The 14,128-nt window shown below is 37.9% G+C and overlaps 2 protein-coding genes across 5 annotated transcripts; one reads left to right on the forward strand and one right to left on the reverse strand.

Annotated features, from left to right (window-relative positions):
- The first annotated feature begins 2,501 nt into the window (after positions 1 to 2,501).
- LOC127754553 (uncharacterized) lies at positions 2,502 to 7,554 on the forward strand. The gene is made up of 12 exons (XM_052280122.1): positions 2,502 to 2,699; positions 2,826 to 2,881; positions 2,999 to 3,032; positions 4,022 to 4,120; positions 4,234 to 4,382; positions 4,569 to 4,607; positions 4,691 to 4,783; positions 4,873 to 4,971; positions 5,586 to 5,687; positions 6,119 to 6,202; positions 6,595 to 6,660; positions 7,285 to 7,554. The coding sequence occupies exons 1-12, from the start codon at positions 2,621 to 2,623 to the stop codon at positions 7,369 to 7,371; spliced, it is 987 nt and encodes a 328-aa protein (XP_052136082.1). The 5' UTR covers positions 2,502 to 2,620; the 3' UTR covers positions 7,372 to 7,554.
- Positions 7,555 to 7,892: 338 nt separating this feature from the next.
- LOC127754552 (uncharacterized) lies at positions 7,893 to 14,109 on the reverse strand. Of its 4 annotated transcripts, XM_052280121.1 has the most exons (11): positions 13,721 to 13,783; positions 13,394 to 13,434; positions 13,125 to 13,185; positions 11,957 to 12,005; positions 11,384 to 11,438; positions 11,006 to 11,093; positions 10,109 to 10,227; positions 9,578 to 9,703; positions 9,350 to 9,443; positions 9,108 to 9,262; positions 7,893 to 8,168 (listed from the first exon to the last, which is right to left on the reverse strand). In XM_052280121.1, the coding sequence occupies exons 3-11, from the start codon at positions 13,183 to 13,185 to the stop codon at positions 8,109 to 8,111; spliced, it is 807 nt and encodes a 268-aa protein (XP_052136081.1). In that variant the 5' UTR covers positions 13,394 to 13,434; positions 13,721 to 13,783; the 3' UTR covers positions 7,893 to 8,108. The 4 variants fall into 4 exon arrangements, with proteins under 4 accessions (XP_052136081.1, XP_052136078.1, XP_052136079.1 ...); XM_052280118.1 differs by lacking the exon at positions 13,394 to 13,434 and having other exon boundaries at positions 13,721 to 14,106; XM_052280119.1 differs by lacking the exons at positions 11,384 to 11,438; positions 13,394 to 13,434 and having other exon boundaries at positions 11,006 to 11,065; positions 11,970 to 12,005; positions 13,721 to 14,107.
- Between the last annotated feature and the right edge of the window lie 19 nt (positions 14,110 to 14,128).

The raw sequence follows: 14,128 nt of genomic DNA on the forward strand, positions 1-14,128 counted from the left end.
ATAAGTGTAGATATGAAATACATTCTCACCAAATTTCAAATCCAAAATCAACTTCGTTCAAGAGAAATAAAAACAATTTTTGGGTGAATAGTGTCCTGTTACTATTCACCTGAAATTTATTTATTTTTACTCCTAAACAAATTTGAGTTTGAAATTTAAATTTTGTGAGAACGTATTTCATATCTAGATCAATCTATAGTACTTTTTTCATGAATTTACAAAATTTTAGGTATGATTTTCACTAGTTTTTAACACTTAGCTTGTTTTCACCGGATATGTCCTCATAAATATACTAGACATGTTAGTAGAAAGATATATCTCTATACCTAGAGATTAGAATCCACATTTGCATATTTCTCTCTAAATATATCGACCGGCTTAAATATTTTAGTAGTGTAGAGTTATTTTCCTCTCCTAAAATAAAACCTCAGTTTATTCTAGTATTGTTAGAAAATAAATTTTGAATTTAATTAAATTCAGCTAAGTGATTTAACTATAGAGAACTATAAAAGCACATAATACAGTTCGAACAGGATAATTAAGGAAGCTGGCGTCATCTTACGTATCCCCTTTCTCCTCGTAAGCCTAGCACCATTACGCACCCACCCCTCACTTATCTCGCGTGTTTACGGTGACATAGATAACGACGTTGGTCGTGTCAGCAGCAGCAAGGAGCGAGGGTCGAGCCGAAGGGAAGGGAGAAGAGAAGAGGAGGTGTTAGTGCTAAACGGCTCGCTATCGGACCAAGCAGCACGCTTGCACCCCCTCTCCGCAACAGACTTGATACCTTGTAGATACCAGGCCTGGTACCTATGGGTATCAGCCGAGATACCAAAGATATTAGGCCTAGTACCTATAGATATTGTGTCTAATACTTGGGATGTATCAGTTGTGATACAACATGCACCAGACATGGTACCTATGAGTACCAACTGAGGATGATACATCGCATGACGTATATGCGCATGAGGAGCAAGATGGCTCGCCACTACGTCACTATCAATCAAAACTCTAGATCCGTAAGCTTCACTGGTGACACCCCTCCAATACCGTTGACAACCTAGACTTCTAGTTACCCCCTTCCGCCCTGTGAGCTAAATTAGCATAAGACAGAGAAAGAGGCCACAAAAACCGGTGTTTATGAGCTTATCAATCGTTCTTTGTTGCCGACGTGCACTTGGATCAGATCCAATAATGGATAGGGCCTAGGTCTGTAGATCCAACTTCGGTGGCCCACTCCTCTCCAGTCATGCTTGCATAGAGAAAGCTCTCCACGGGAAGGAGGAAAGGGGGAGCACAGGGGAGGAAAAACAAGAGCGAAATGTGACATTTATTAATACGTATTCCATCCGTCCCATTTTAAGTGTAGTCATGGTTTTTCACACTCAACTTTGATCGTTCGTCTTATTTAATTTTTTCTTTTAAAAAAACTGAAAACACAAGTCACAAGTAAAGTATTATTCATATTTTATCATCTCATAACAACAAAAATACTAATTATAAAAAAATTTTAAATAAGACGGACGATCAAAGTTGGGCGCGGAAACTCATTATTGTACTTAAAATGGGACGATGGGAGAATGATAATAGCTAAGTCTATGCCTACATAATAAAATTTTCTCTAAATTATTTCTTTGTATCTAGGGGTAAAAACGGTACGGAAACTTTTCGGATTCCGGACCTATTTTCGGAAACGGAATCTGTCGGTCGGAATTTTTTCGGAATTTTTGGGAAACGGAAACGGATTCAGAAATATTTTCTCGGAAACGGAATCGAAAATGATAATGGCAGTTTCCGTCGGAACTGGGAATCAGTCGGAAACTTTCCGGAAATTTTCTCGGAATTTTCGGAATTTTTCTCGGAATTTCTAGAAATCACAAAATACCTTGGATTCTTTTTTTTAAGCACTGAATAGTTAATACCATGGTGTTTGGCTGTTATTTTTTTAAAAAAATATTTGTTATGCAAATATAAAATTACATAAGAATATTTTTTCCTACATTGGGATTTATCAACAACATTATTAATTTATTTCATAGATTGTGTTTTATGATGTACTGTTAATACTTAACAATTGGACTTATATGATTGTGTTTTATGATGAATTGTTGACCATTGAGACTTGAGAATTGGGTTTATCAGTTTAAAGGTTTTTTTTATTCCGATAAATTTTCGTTACCGTATTCACGCCGGTTCGTTTTCACTCCGTTTTTGGTTTCGATAATATTCGATTCCGTTTTCATATCCAGGGTTTCCGATTCCGGTTTCGATTTCGAAAAAAAATATAAAAACGAAAACGATAAAGATGATTTCCGTCCGTTTCGTACTGTTTTCACCCCTATTTGTATCAGTCTATCCGGAGCTAAATTCAAAATGGGCGAGCCTTATTTTTCAGCGTGTCAACCTTGATTGGTATTTTTTTTTTTGTCTGTTAATGATGCCAACAATGCCATCCATCGATCTCCTCGCGCCCACCGTTGATAACTTGATACTCTCCCGATTTGACGAACGCAAAGCACGCACACGATGAGGCTCACGACGAAATCGAAAAGCCGCTGCTTGGACTGAACACACCACACACGAGCACGAGCACGGAGAAGTCGAGAGAGAGAGAAGAGAGATGGTCCTCCCCGTCCTCGCGCCCCTCGCCGGCGCCACCGCCGTCGCCTTCCTCCTCTTCAAGTTCGCCACCGTCGATGGTAACCCTTCCCATCTCCTCCCTTCATTCCTCCCCCTTTCTTTTAGTACACCCAGCGGCTTGTTTGGGTGGGTGGGACTAATCCAATCCTCCTTGTGGTGTGGTTTTGGGGCCGGCCGGGGCGCAGGGGATTTCACGCTGGTCTCGCGCGGGGCGCCGCGGCGGGAGAAGGTGGACGGGAAGGTTTGGTCTTCTTCTTGGGCTTCTTGTGATTTGCCTCTCGTTGGGTGTTTTTTTTTTTTCTCTCTCTCTAGATTTGACCTGCTTCGCTTTTGGTTTTCTTGATTGATTGCGTTTCAGGTTGTGTGGATCACTGGAGCCAGCCGCGGGATAGGTGAGTGCGGTCCTTGTTCTGCTGAATTTGCTATGAATTTGGTTTTACTGTTAAACCTTGTTTACTCATGAGTAATCACCAGTACGGCACTCGATTTATGTTCTACGGATTGGTCATTTCGTTTGATGCACGCACTGCTTATTGATAGGGTCACTATTCCCCAAATTCAGAAGGGTTGCATCCGTCAATGAAATGATACGATACATCTCTCGTTTCTGAACTTATTGATAATGATATATGATACACCTGTCATTTGTTATCTTGTTGGTAAACAATTGTGTGGTTAGGGGAGGGTGAATTGAATAGACTTGGGCTTCCTGGGTATCTGTCTGACAAGTTTTGGCATGTTCATCTATAATGTCATTATTGTGTGTCTGATTGAGTGGCAAACTGATGTTTTTTTTTTCAATAGAAATATTGTTTAAGTGTGCTTTCCATTTTCCATGGAGTTGATGTTATTTCAATCCAATTACCTAGTTCTACAAATATCTCAATTTGTACAAATTTCATATGTCTGTAGTTGCACTGGTCATATAGGCAGAGTACTTGTCCAAATCGATACTGTAGATATGTAAATAGGACTTGTATGGGAAAAGCATTGTTTCTAGAGCCTAGACTGCTAAGCTAAAGCTAGTTTATTTATGCTCTGAGCTGAATATAAGCAAACCATTTCTGTTGCTTCTCTGTAGTTAAGTTGTTTACTAAGCCAGATTGAGGACATATGCACCAGGAATCTGTAACCTTCCTCATAAATCAGTAATATCAGCATTTGGGTGTATGTTTTATTGATGAATAGTGTTTTCAACATTAAATGGACATTCATCAATATGTTTGTCCCATTGTGCTATTGTATGGTCAATGATACTATGGACCATGCATCAATTTTGTAGTTCTGGCTATTTTTACATATGTTTTATTTAAGCTAAATAATGTGAAAGTTGCATAGTATTTCACCATAATAAGCTATCTATGGTTTATCGTAATATCAGGGGAAGTTCTTGCAATGCAATTTGCTAGTTTAGGAGCAAAGCTGATACTATCTGCTCGGAACAAGGAGGAGCTTGAGAGAGTGAAACATAACATCATCAGTAAGTTGAAAAAATGATCTAAACTATTACTTTTTTATCTTTGTTTAGTGGACAGTGGAAGTCTGAAGTTCTGTTCAAGTCTAAGTTACCTTTGTTTTCCTCTTACACCAAAGACAAGCATCCAAATAGCAGAGTTGAAGTATTACCCATGGATTTATCATCGGGTGAAGAGTCTCTGAAAGAGCATGTACATGAAGCAGAGTCACTCTTCTCCAATGCAGGCGTTGACTATATGATCCATAATGCAGCATTTGAGCGTCCAGTAAGTATCATTAAGCTCATTTCTTCTTGCTTCCTAAATCCCTTCAAATCAATGGCCCATATCTTTTCTGGGTCAATTTGTTTCATTTTGTCAGCCTTTTAGGAATCTTGTAAGCTGTATATCTGCCCCTTAGCATCATATACTATGATCACTTTATGCTTACTGAATGTACAAATTTAATTGCAGAAAAGGAGGGCTCTGGAAGAAACTGAACAAGGTCTTAAGGTATAGGAACTGTGTTTAACTTCTTTCTTTCATGTATCCTTATCTGCAACCTTACTTCCTGCAAAATGTTTCTTGTTAGGCAGGCTACTTTTGATGTCAATGTCTTTGGTACTATTACTCTAACTCGCCTTCTTGCACCCTCAATGATGGATAGAGGGATGGGCCATTTTGTTGTGGTATGTCTTTACAATTCAGCACCAATCAATTGGAAGTTAGTCAACATAGTTTCATCAGGATGTTACTGTACTTAATTCATCATTTACAGATGAGTAGTGCAGCTGGAAAGGTTCCATCACCTGGCCAGGCTCTTTATTCAGCCTCCAAACATGCCCTCAATGGCTATTTTTCTTCTCTGCGCTCTGAGGTAGAATATTATGCAGTTCTTATTAAGCCTGAACAATCCTACATTGTCATAGCATGCAAATTATATGAATATGAGTTAATCACTTGTGTTAACCAAGTATTATGGCTAATTATTTCTCCCTTTTGTCAAAACTCTAGTGTGATATTTTTGTGATTAAAGGAATTTCTTATCAGTTATATACCCTTCTCTTGTCAATTGTTTAATATCTTGTATGCTTATTATATTGTATTGCAAACGGTGTTCTAAAAATCGGCTTTAGGCACTAGGCAGCCACCATGAGTTTTCATTAGGCAGCTGCCCTGCCATGGGCGCTCTAGTGCTGTTGCATGTTACATTAATGTTCTGTTTTCTTTTATGTCATGCTTACTAATTGCTTGGAAGCCCCTGGTCAAGTTTTTTTTTTACTGGAAGGACTGCCAGGGCTTTGCACAGCAGTATATTTTCATTAGAAGAAAAATATAGCCCCTGGTCAAGTTGGTCCTTGGTGTTAGGAGCTAGCCCTGTGGAGTGCGGAGCATCTAACGTTGAGCGCCTTTTTGAACATTTGTTGCAAATCACAAAAAGGTTGTTCAATCTATTTATGTTTATGAACTTATCAACTATGTTTGCTGCAGTTATGTACAAAAGGCATTAAGGTTACTGTTGTCTGTCCTGGGCCGATCGAAGCACCCCAATCTTCTGGTGCAACCTCTTCATCACAAAAACCATCTTCTGAGGTTACAATTTTCTACAGACTTTCTTGATTTTTGCAGACAAACAAAAGGGTTGGTTCACTAGAGAAAGGCATGGAACTATGCAAGGGTCTTTGCTCAATCAGTATTATGATCCTAGTGCGATCCAATAGGAGCCAATTCAGCCATATACATTCGTTGCATACTTGCATTGCTATTTGTTGGAAAGGATTCAATATGAGCAAATTTAGTTTATGTGGTTCATAATATTATAATAATTTATAGTGTGTTTTATATAGACTATTTTTTTCTTATAGCTCAAAAAGTTATCTTGTGTCTAGATTTACTATAGTTCTTTTCTGGTACTTGTTATGACACATTATTTCTCTTTTCCTAAAATCTTGTAACCAATTTGCTTTACGGATTGTTAAAAGCTGGTTGTTAGTCCCTTTTATTTATCCATGATTCGCCTGCAGAAACGTGTTCCAGTTGAAAGATGCGCTGAACTGACAATTGTTGCAGCAACTCACGGACTAAAAGAAGCATGGATATCATATCAGGTTTATTTCGTTTTCAACCTATTTGCTTGTACTATGGCAGAAATTTATCATCATGGCAGAATTTTATCATCATTTACAACTTTAAAGTAGAAAACAATGCCTCATGTTTCCTTACTCTTAAATAACAGATTCATGGGTACATGTCTCTATGCTTGACTGTCTGTACCTAAACATCAAATATCAAGTTAGCCTCAAGCATGTATAAGCAACAGCATTTCATAATTCATATCACTAGCAATGGCAGCCCCCCTTACTGTTATTGCTATGCGTACTGTACTACCAGCATTGCATATAATTTATTTCAACAATCTGCAGATCTGGGTTCATATTTACAGACCATTTTTTTCAATTATATCGTCATTGTGAATTTTTTTTTGTGGTTTTGTTTGCAGCCTGTGCTAGGGGTTATGTACTTGGTGCAATACATGCCGACGGTTGGTCTCTGGCTTATGGACAAGGTATTTCCTATCTTACCATATTTTATTGTAGTCATTTTTCTTTTCATAGTGGTAAAGCTTTATCCACAACTATATCCTCTGGTCACAAGGAAGACCTTCAACATGACTTTTGAACTTGGTATTTGAGCTATTATATCATAAATATTCAGATTTTGTTACATTGAAATGACGTGTGCATATTCTTCCACATAATACTTGTGATGTTACACATCTATGAATTTTATTATGTCCCGACTTGGAGGCTGGAAATTGAAAAAAAATAATATATGTGAGTGTGCCTAGTTGCAACTTTATAGACTGCCACCATCGAGACTTGGTTAACAAAGTGTTGATAAATAGGAAAAACAAGAGAGAAAACAGTTATTTTGTTCTTTGAGTGACTACTGTTGTACAAAGTCTCAAATACATGATCATTTGTACCAATTTAGCGCTGTCTAAAATAAATCATAAACATTAAGCAATACACAAGGAAATTTATAATCTGAACTGTTGAGTCAATTATTTGTTGTATCTGATCACTAGTATAGAGGCGCCCTGTGCCTTTTTTTTGCATTCTATTATTATCTTGAAATATTTCTCATCTTACAGTTTTCTCCATTATTTATTATTTAAAATTTTATACAGGTTGGTGCAAAGCGGCTGGATGTAGCAGCAAAGAAAGGCAATGCGTACGGTTGGAATCTCCTTTTCGGTGGCAAGAAGTCAGCATGATGAAGTTGTCCAATAATAGGGGAGTCAAAATGGCTGTATAAATTTGTGGATTCTGAACATACGGATTTTGGTATTTACTTTTACTACTGTTACAGTAGCACCTTACCTAAACAAGTTCTCGAATTCTAAAGGAGCCCTTGATGAACGTCTGTTAATTTTACGATATTGAGGGTGTCATGCTAACTCACCTCTCTTATTTTTGTGCACAAGCTTCCCAAGCTACTAAACGGTGCATATTTTGGAAAATGATTTCTATAGAAAAGTTGCTTTAAAAATCATATTAACTTTTTTTAAGTTTATTTTAGCTAATACTTAATATATCATGCACTAACCGGTGCTCCATTTTACGTGTTGGGACTAACCTTCACTCCCGAACTGAGCCAAGCGTCTTAAAAACGCAGAATTCTTTGGTGTTTCGAATCGTGACAAGATGATGTTTGCTAACAACACAATTGCCAAAAATTAAAACAGCTTTCTCTAAAGCAAACAACTCAAGCAAAATCAATGGTAATAACTTCATGTCCATGAACTACTCTGGTATTAACAGACTTCCAGCATCAGGATGCAGTTCTAAGTTATTCCAGGAAAAATAATACACCAAAGTTTTTTTTAAAAAAAAAATACAAGTACAAAAATGCTTGACAGCAGCTGCTGTAAGAAAATTTTTAACTTGGCATAGACAATGCATATACAAGTGTTGCAAAAGAACCACTCTACAACATGCAGGTCTTCTTGTTCTAGTGTTTCCACCCTCTCGAGAAGCCCTCTGGACTATACGGCTCCAAGAATCCAATAAACTGTAATAAATCATGTGGTGATACGGCAGTTAAACGACCGATGTAAAACTGGAAATATTGGAGCCCAAAGCTTGCATGGTAATGGTTTAGGGTAAAGCCTTGACTTCTGTACATTTTGGTACCTTAATCATGAACAAAGGTAAAGCTTTGGGTACTACAAGATGTGTAATGTAGTGTACATGGGTACTGCAGCATGCTCTAGGTTTTGCCCACTGCAGCAACCAAATGTAAACTTCCAGCATGCATGCATGCATGAACATATCAAAATAAGTTATGGGAAAAAAGCAGTCAACTGAAGCATTTGTTTGCGCACAAATTGAAAATAACCGATGTGAAGCTAACAAGCAAGTAGAGTAGCACAAGTAGAGTGGGATGAGGACATTACTTTTGTAATTACAAACTCTTTATGGTGATATAGAGTAGTACTTTTTTTTAATGATTTTATAAGTAAAGCAAATTCGTCAGCAATTCAGAAATCCAAGGGAGCTGGAGGAATACCATCTATGGAGGATACTGCAAGAGGATAACTAGCAAAAGCTTTTCTACATTTGCATAATAAGGAACACAATAATACTGAGGGTTGTTGAAATGACATGTGACATGGTTAATTCTAAACTACCGAAAATTCTACATTTTATACCTATGCAATTTTGGAAATGAACAGGTGATATGGTAAGTTTTGAACTATACAAACTTTTACACTGTCTTCATGTCAAATTTGATAATATGGTAATTTCCTTACATTGCCGTTGAGCAAACTAACCTTCTGACACCTTTCATTTTTAGCATGACGTATAACAGAGGGTCAAACTACGAATCAAAATATATACCAGTGTCCAGGCGATTGACAACAACAAAAAAAAAGGATGATTAAAGATGCATCATTTGTTACTTCAAAAGGTTAACAGTCCAGCAGAATCACGCAAAATACACGTGTACCTTCGAGCCATCTTGAGACCATCTGGCACCATAACCTTCATGCACACGGATTTCATAAACAGGACCATAGGGTTGAGTAAGATGAATATTCATCCAACAGCATTCACGTAACAAGCGGTCAATGATTTCGGACGCAAGTTGGTTTTTCTTTACATCTGAAGATAAATAAATGGAACAGTGAACTATATGGCCATAATGCTAGTCTCCAACTGGATGAGAATTAAGCTAGGACGTATCTTTACCACTTCCGTGGAAGCTGCCCCACCATCCATCGCTACTCCTGTGAACATGTTTGGCCATTGCCCTTGCAGCATCAGTTAGAGAACAACCATTTACCTCCAATACAACAAGACATCGCCAATTTTAGTGTACAAAGGATTTTCTAAAGTGGAGATTTTGTAACTCTTGAGATAAGATGTTTGCTTGTGACATGGTGGCAAAATTGGTAGAAGCATAACCGCAGAACTTACATTTGGTTGATGTAGCTTCATGCAAGAAGATATCAGTACAGATCTTGGAGGAGGTAGTCCATCTTGAACTGTACCTGCAGTTTTCACCATACCAAGGAGTCTACCCAATCCATCAGAACCCAAGCCCTGGAAAATTATAGGAGATAAGTGAGAAAAGCAGGAGAGAAATGAAATAATGCAAGTTCCTGTGGTATAATTATTCAAGTGATGGTAACTAATGAACTATATATATATTTCAAAGACAATACTAGACAGTACAGGGCATATTATGACTACCGGTTCAGCAGAACTCTTAGCTACTGAGTTTGATATGCAAATAGGCAGGTGAGATTCCTCGTTCCGAGGGTATATGTACCAATGTCTCGAGCGATCTAATATTCATAGCAGAAACTGTAAACACATGATGAATAAGGCATGGAAGGTTTTAGAGAATCCAACTAGTCTGGTATAATATTTGTTTGAATACTTATAGAGAAAATGTTCTGGTAAAAATATAATGATACGCATTGAACCAAGAAAGGTGGCCCTCACAGCAAGAAGCTCTGTCATGATTATGTAAGGTTGAGCAGTTGGCTTTGAAACAGAGATTGCCAAGACTCCATATAAGCTTTCCTTTTCTTCCGTATAGAATTTCCTATATACTCCCACTCCTGCATACGCAGATAAACAATCTATTGTTCAAGAATCATTTATATCAGCATATATATTTTTTTTAAAAAAACTCATATGAGAACTGAACATCATTCTTGAATTCTACATAAGCTATAATGGACTTGAGTTACTTCACAAATGTAACTCTTGTATACACAATACTCAGTACTGTCAAAAATACCCAAAAGATCTCAATGCATCAGGTGTGCAGTCTGCTTTTGCTTACACAACAAAGATTTACTCAAAATGAAGAAGGCAACATGGTGTCGTACACAATTGGAGCCCAGTTAATTTATTCAACTATGTTAATATTTCCTAGCCAAGATTAAGCTTTGTTGCTTCCAAGCAAACTATTAAGGTTGAGGCGCTTCATTTATTCTCCATATGTACATAAGAGTAGGCATCAATATTTTCCAAGCTGCTACCTTCTTATATGTTAATATTCAGGACTATATTCATTTTAACTGAGAACTAGATAGAGCTTTGGTGTGCTCTATATCACTGACAGTCACAGGTCCATCATCATTTTAAACTCAGAGTAAACTCACTCTACAGATTAAAAGTGAACACATGAAAACTTCAAATAAGCTATTAAGAAACCTTATCTAATCCTAACAAACCTTATCTAATCCTAACAAACCCTAATCCTATCCAATGGGCCTAGGACGCCCAGCCCAAAGCCCATGACATTGAGCAAGTTTGAGACCACAGTATAAGAAACATACTAATACTACTTGAAATATTTCCCTACCAAAAAACATGATTTCAATTAACTACCTTGTTCAATTGATGAAATACCAGGAAGAACCTCTGAGATCATTTCTGCCTGCAGCATCTCTGAAAATGAGGCATATTTTCTAATCACCTGAAAGAAAATTAAGCAAACGAAACTTTCAACTATAATTGATAAAGAAGGATTATTTTGACATAATGTATTATCAACTCATAAAATCGAAATGTATTATCAACCCAATAGTGAAATTTTTCTCTTGCATGTTAGCATGCGTCTATTAAAGGAAAATCATTCTTGATAAAATACCAAAATCATCTCATGTGAAGAAGAGGCAAAAAAAAAACACTTATTTTATTTACCAGAAGCCACAATGATCTCATCCTTATGTGAGGATAATGGTAAGATACTAAAAATAAGATTACCTGAACATTAAGCAAGAGACACTTATTGAAAAGAAGCAAGGAACCTTCTGCAATCCTGAGAAAGAAATAAAATATAATTAAACGGATATCAGTGTACATTGAGGGCTGTTTGGTAGAGCTCCAACTCCTAAATTTAGCTGCCTAAACCCAGCTCCACCTCTCTAGTTCATTTTGTGAGAAAGCTTCACCCAGCTCCGCTCCCATTTTAGGTGGAGATGAAACTGTTTGGCTGAGCTCTAACTACAGGAGAGGTGGAGCTAGAGCTGGAGCTGTGCCAAACAGGCCCTGAAGGACCAAATAAATCCTAACTGTGAGAAACATAAATAAGTGGTGCCAGCTGAAAAACATGTTTAGGAGTTTATTTGTAAGCCCTCCTAGTAATTCTTAAATTTCCAGTGTGTCCTGGAGTTGAAGGCTATTTAGGAACTTAGTGAACATTATCAATGTCCAAAAATTATGATATAATATACTGTACAGAATGTGAGACTCCATAACCACAACAGCATAGAGGCTGCACGCCTGCAACATTGTATGTTACACAGACAACCAACTTCTAGATTCAGAGGTGCATACCGGTTGTAATTACCAGCTGCCAACCTCCCTTCAACTTTTTTGGTTCCAGCTGCAGGAATATACAATTCAAGTTAGGACAAGTGGTTCCAGAAAGTGATTTCCTCAAAACAATTCAAACATAGGTTTATATATATCAGAAATATAATGTAACATATATAAAGTTCACCACACTACTTAATCTCATGCATGCACTAAAAGTATATGTTTATTTGTGTGCAATCACTGGGAATGACACTGTAAATTTATGCAACTTATATGACCTCTACCTCCTAAACTGTTTATGCAATTCGCCAGCAATTGTACCACATGTCCCAAAAAGATAGATGCAAAGGGACTAAGGACATGCAGGATCTTGGTTGTGAAAGTGTACAGAAGGGAAAAAAAATGCATCTTTTTTTTTTTTGATTCGAGAAAGATGCACCCAATTCTATTCAATATATGTACAGCCATCATGGAACTAAAAGATAGAGAAAAAAGTTATTTATACAACTAACTAATGCCCCATTCTCATTTATGCGACTTCTAAATATGCCACTACTCGTAATAGTCGGTAATTATATATGCCATTCTCTATTAATTAACGCTTCAACAGGCTTTGACAGTTTGGAAATTCAAAATATTTCTTGAAAACCGAAAAGAGGCATGCAGAAACACAGCGATACATAGAAATACACCAAGACAAACAACAAAAATAAAATAAAATCTGGCAGCACTTTTGACAGAGTTCAAATTTTCAATTTAAATGTTAAAAGTTAAGTGTATTTCATGAAGGCTGGAGAAAATTGAATTTTCTTTTCATAGTGTGTATTCCTATTGTAAAATCTTCACGAATAATTAATTGTTTTGATCGAATGAGAGTTTTTCTTCAAACAATCCCTTTTGATTTTTTTTGTAGAGTTTTGACATAGAAATGTAATAAAACACACTGAAAAAACTAGTGCCTTTTCTCTTTGTTATTAAAGCTTAAACTCTATCAACAGTAATCCATGTTTTTTTCGTCAGAATTTCAACAAATATTATTTATCTCCCAAACAGTCAAGCCCATTGAGGTGTTTACTAGCAGAGATTCCAATTTTTGGAAAGGCCACAGTATGGTTCTTGAACATATCTGTGACAGTCATTTGTGGCAGTAATATTTTATTTCTCAAAGACAAAGATATAGAGATACCTCTTAGTTGAGTGAAGTATGGTTCTTGAACATGCAACTCAAACTCCACAGCATCATACATCTAATGCATAAGAAGAGAAACATATGTAAAAGGGTGCTAGGCATTCATATTACAAAGGAAAAAAAAAGTACTTTTGGGCTTTATTCTTGCCATTTACTATTTATTAGTATTACACAAGTAAGCACGTCAGACACTAGCCCCAAGGACAAATTTTGTGCATATGTGCTGGAATTAGTGAACCATGGGCACTGGTAACAGTTTTTCTTACAAGAAAGGTGGCACTGGGAACAGTTATGCTGCTGATCCTCTCTGGTCATAAAAAAAGGGAAGATTAAAAACAATTGCTAAATGTAGTAATGTACCATACAGAAAGTCTTTAAATATTTCTGAAACAATAAAAGTCTTAAAATATTGATCGATATGTATCCATGCTTGACCCCCAATGACTCCTGAAATCTTTGGTATTTGACAATTGGAGTGAATTATTCGTGTTAGTTTTTTTTTAAGCAAGAACCACTCATTCTCATTTCATATTATCAACAAAATAAGCCATAAAAGGCAACCAAATGAGCAGCAAGCAGAGATGCAATTTTACCCTCTTCAACTCGTTCCCCTTCTCCAGCACCACCGCCTCCCACTCCCTCTCCCTCTCCTCCGACCACGCCTCGCCCGCCGGGATCCCCGCCTCCGCCGCCGCCGCGGCCACCGGGAGCCGCCCCTCCTCGACGCACCGGGCAAGACCGGCCGCCAGCTTCTCGAGCAGGTCGTCGTCGTCGTCGTCGAGGAGGAGGCGGGAGCAGTAGGAAGGGGAGAGCGGGAGGGCCGGGTCAGGCGCGGCGAGGTGGGAGGAGAGGACGAAGCGGAGGAGGCCGAGGAGCGCCGGCGCGAGCGGCACCGCGCCGCCGGTGCCCGGCGACGGCGGCGGCGGGGTCTCCGACGAAGCCATTTCCGTGCTGTGGGGGCAACGGAGTGTGCGTTGACTTTTTACGTTGCCCGTCTTTAT

The sequence above is a fragment of the Oryza glaberrima genome, chromosome 11 (assembly GCF_000147395.1).
Source record: "Oryza glaberrima chromosome 11, OglaRS2, whole genome shotgun sequence".
NCBI lineage: Eukaryota > Viridiplantae > Streptophyta > Magnoliopsida > Poales > Poaceae > Oryza > Oryza glaberrima.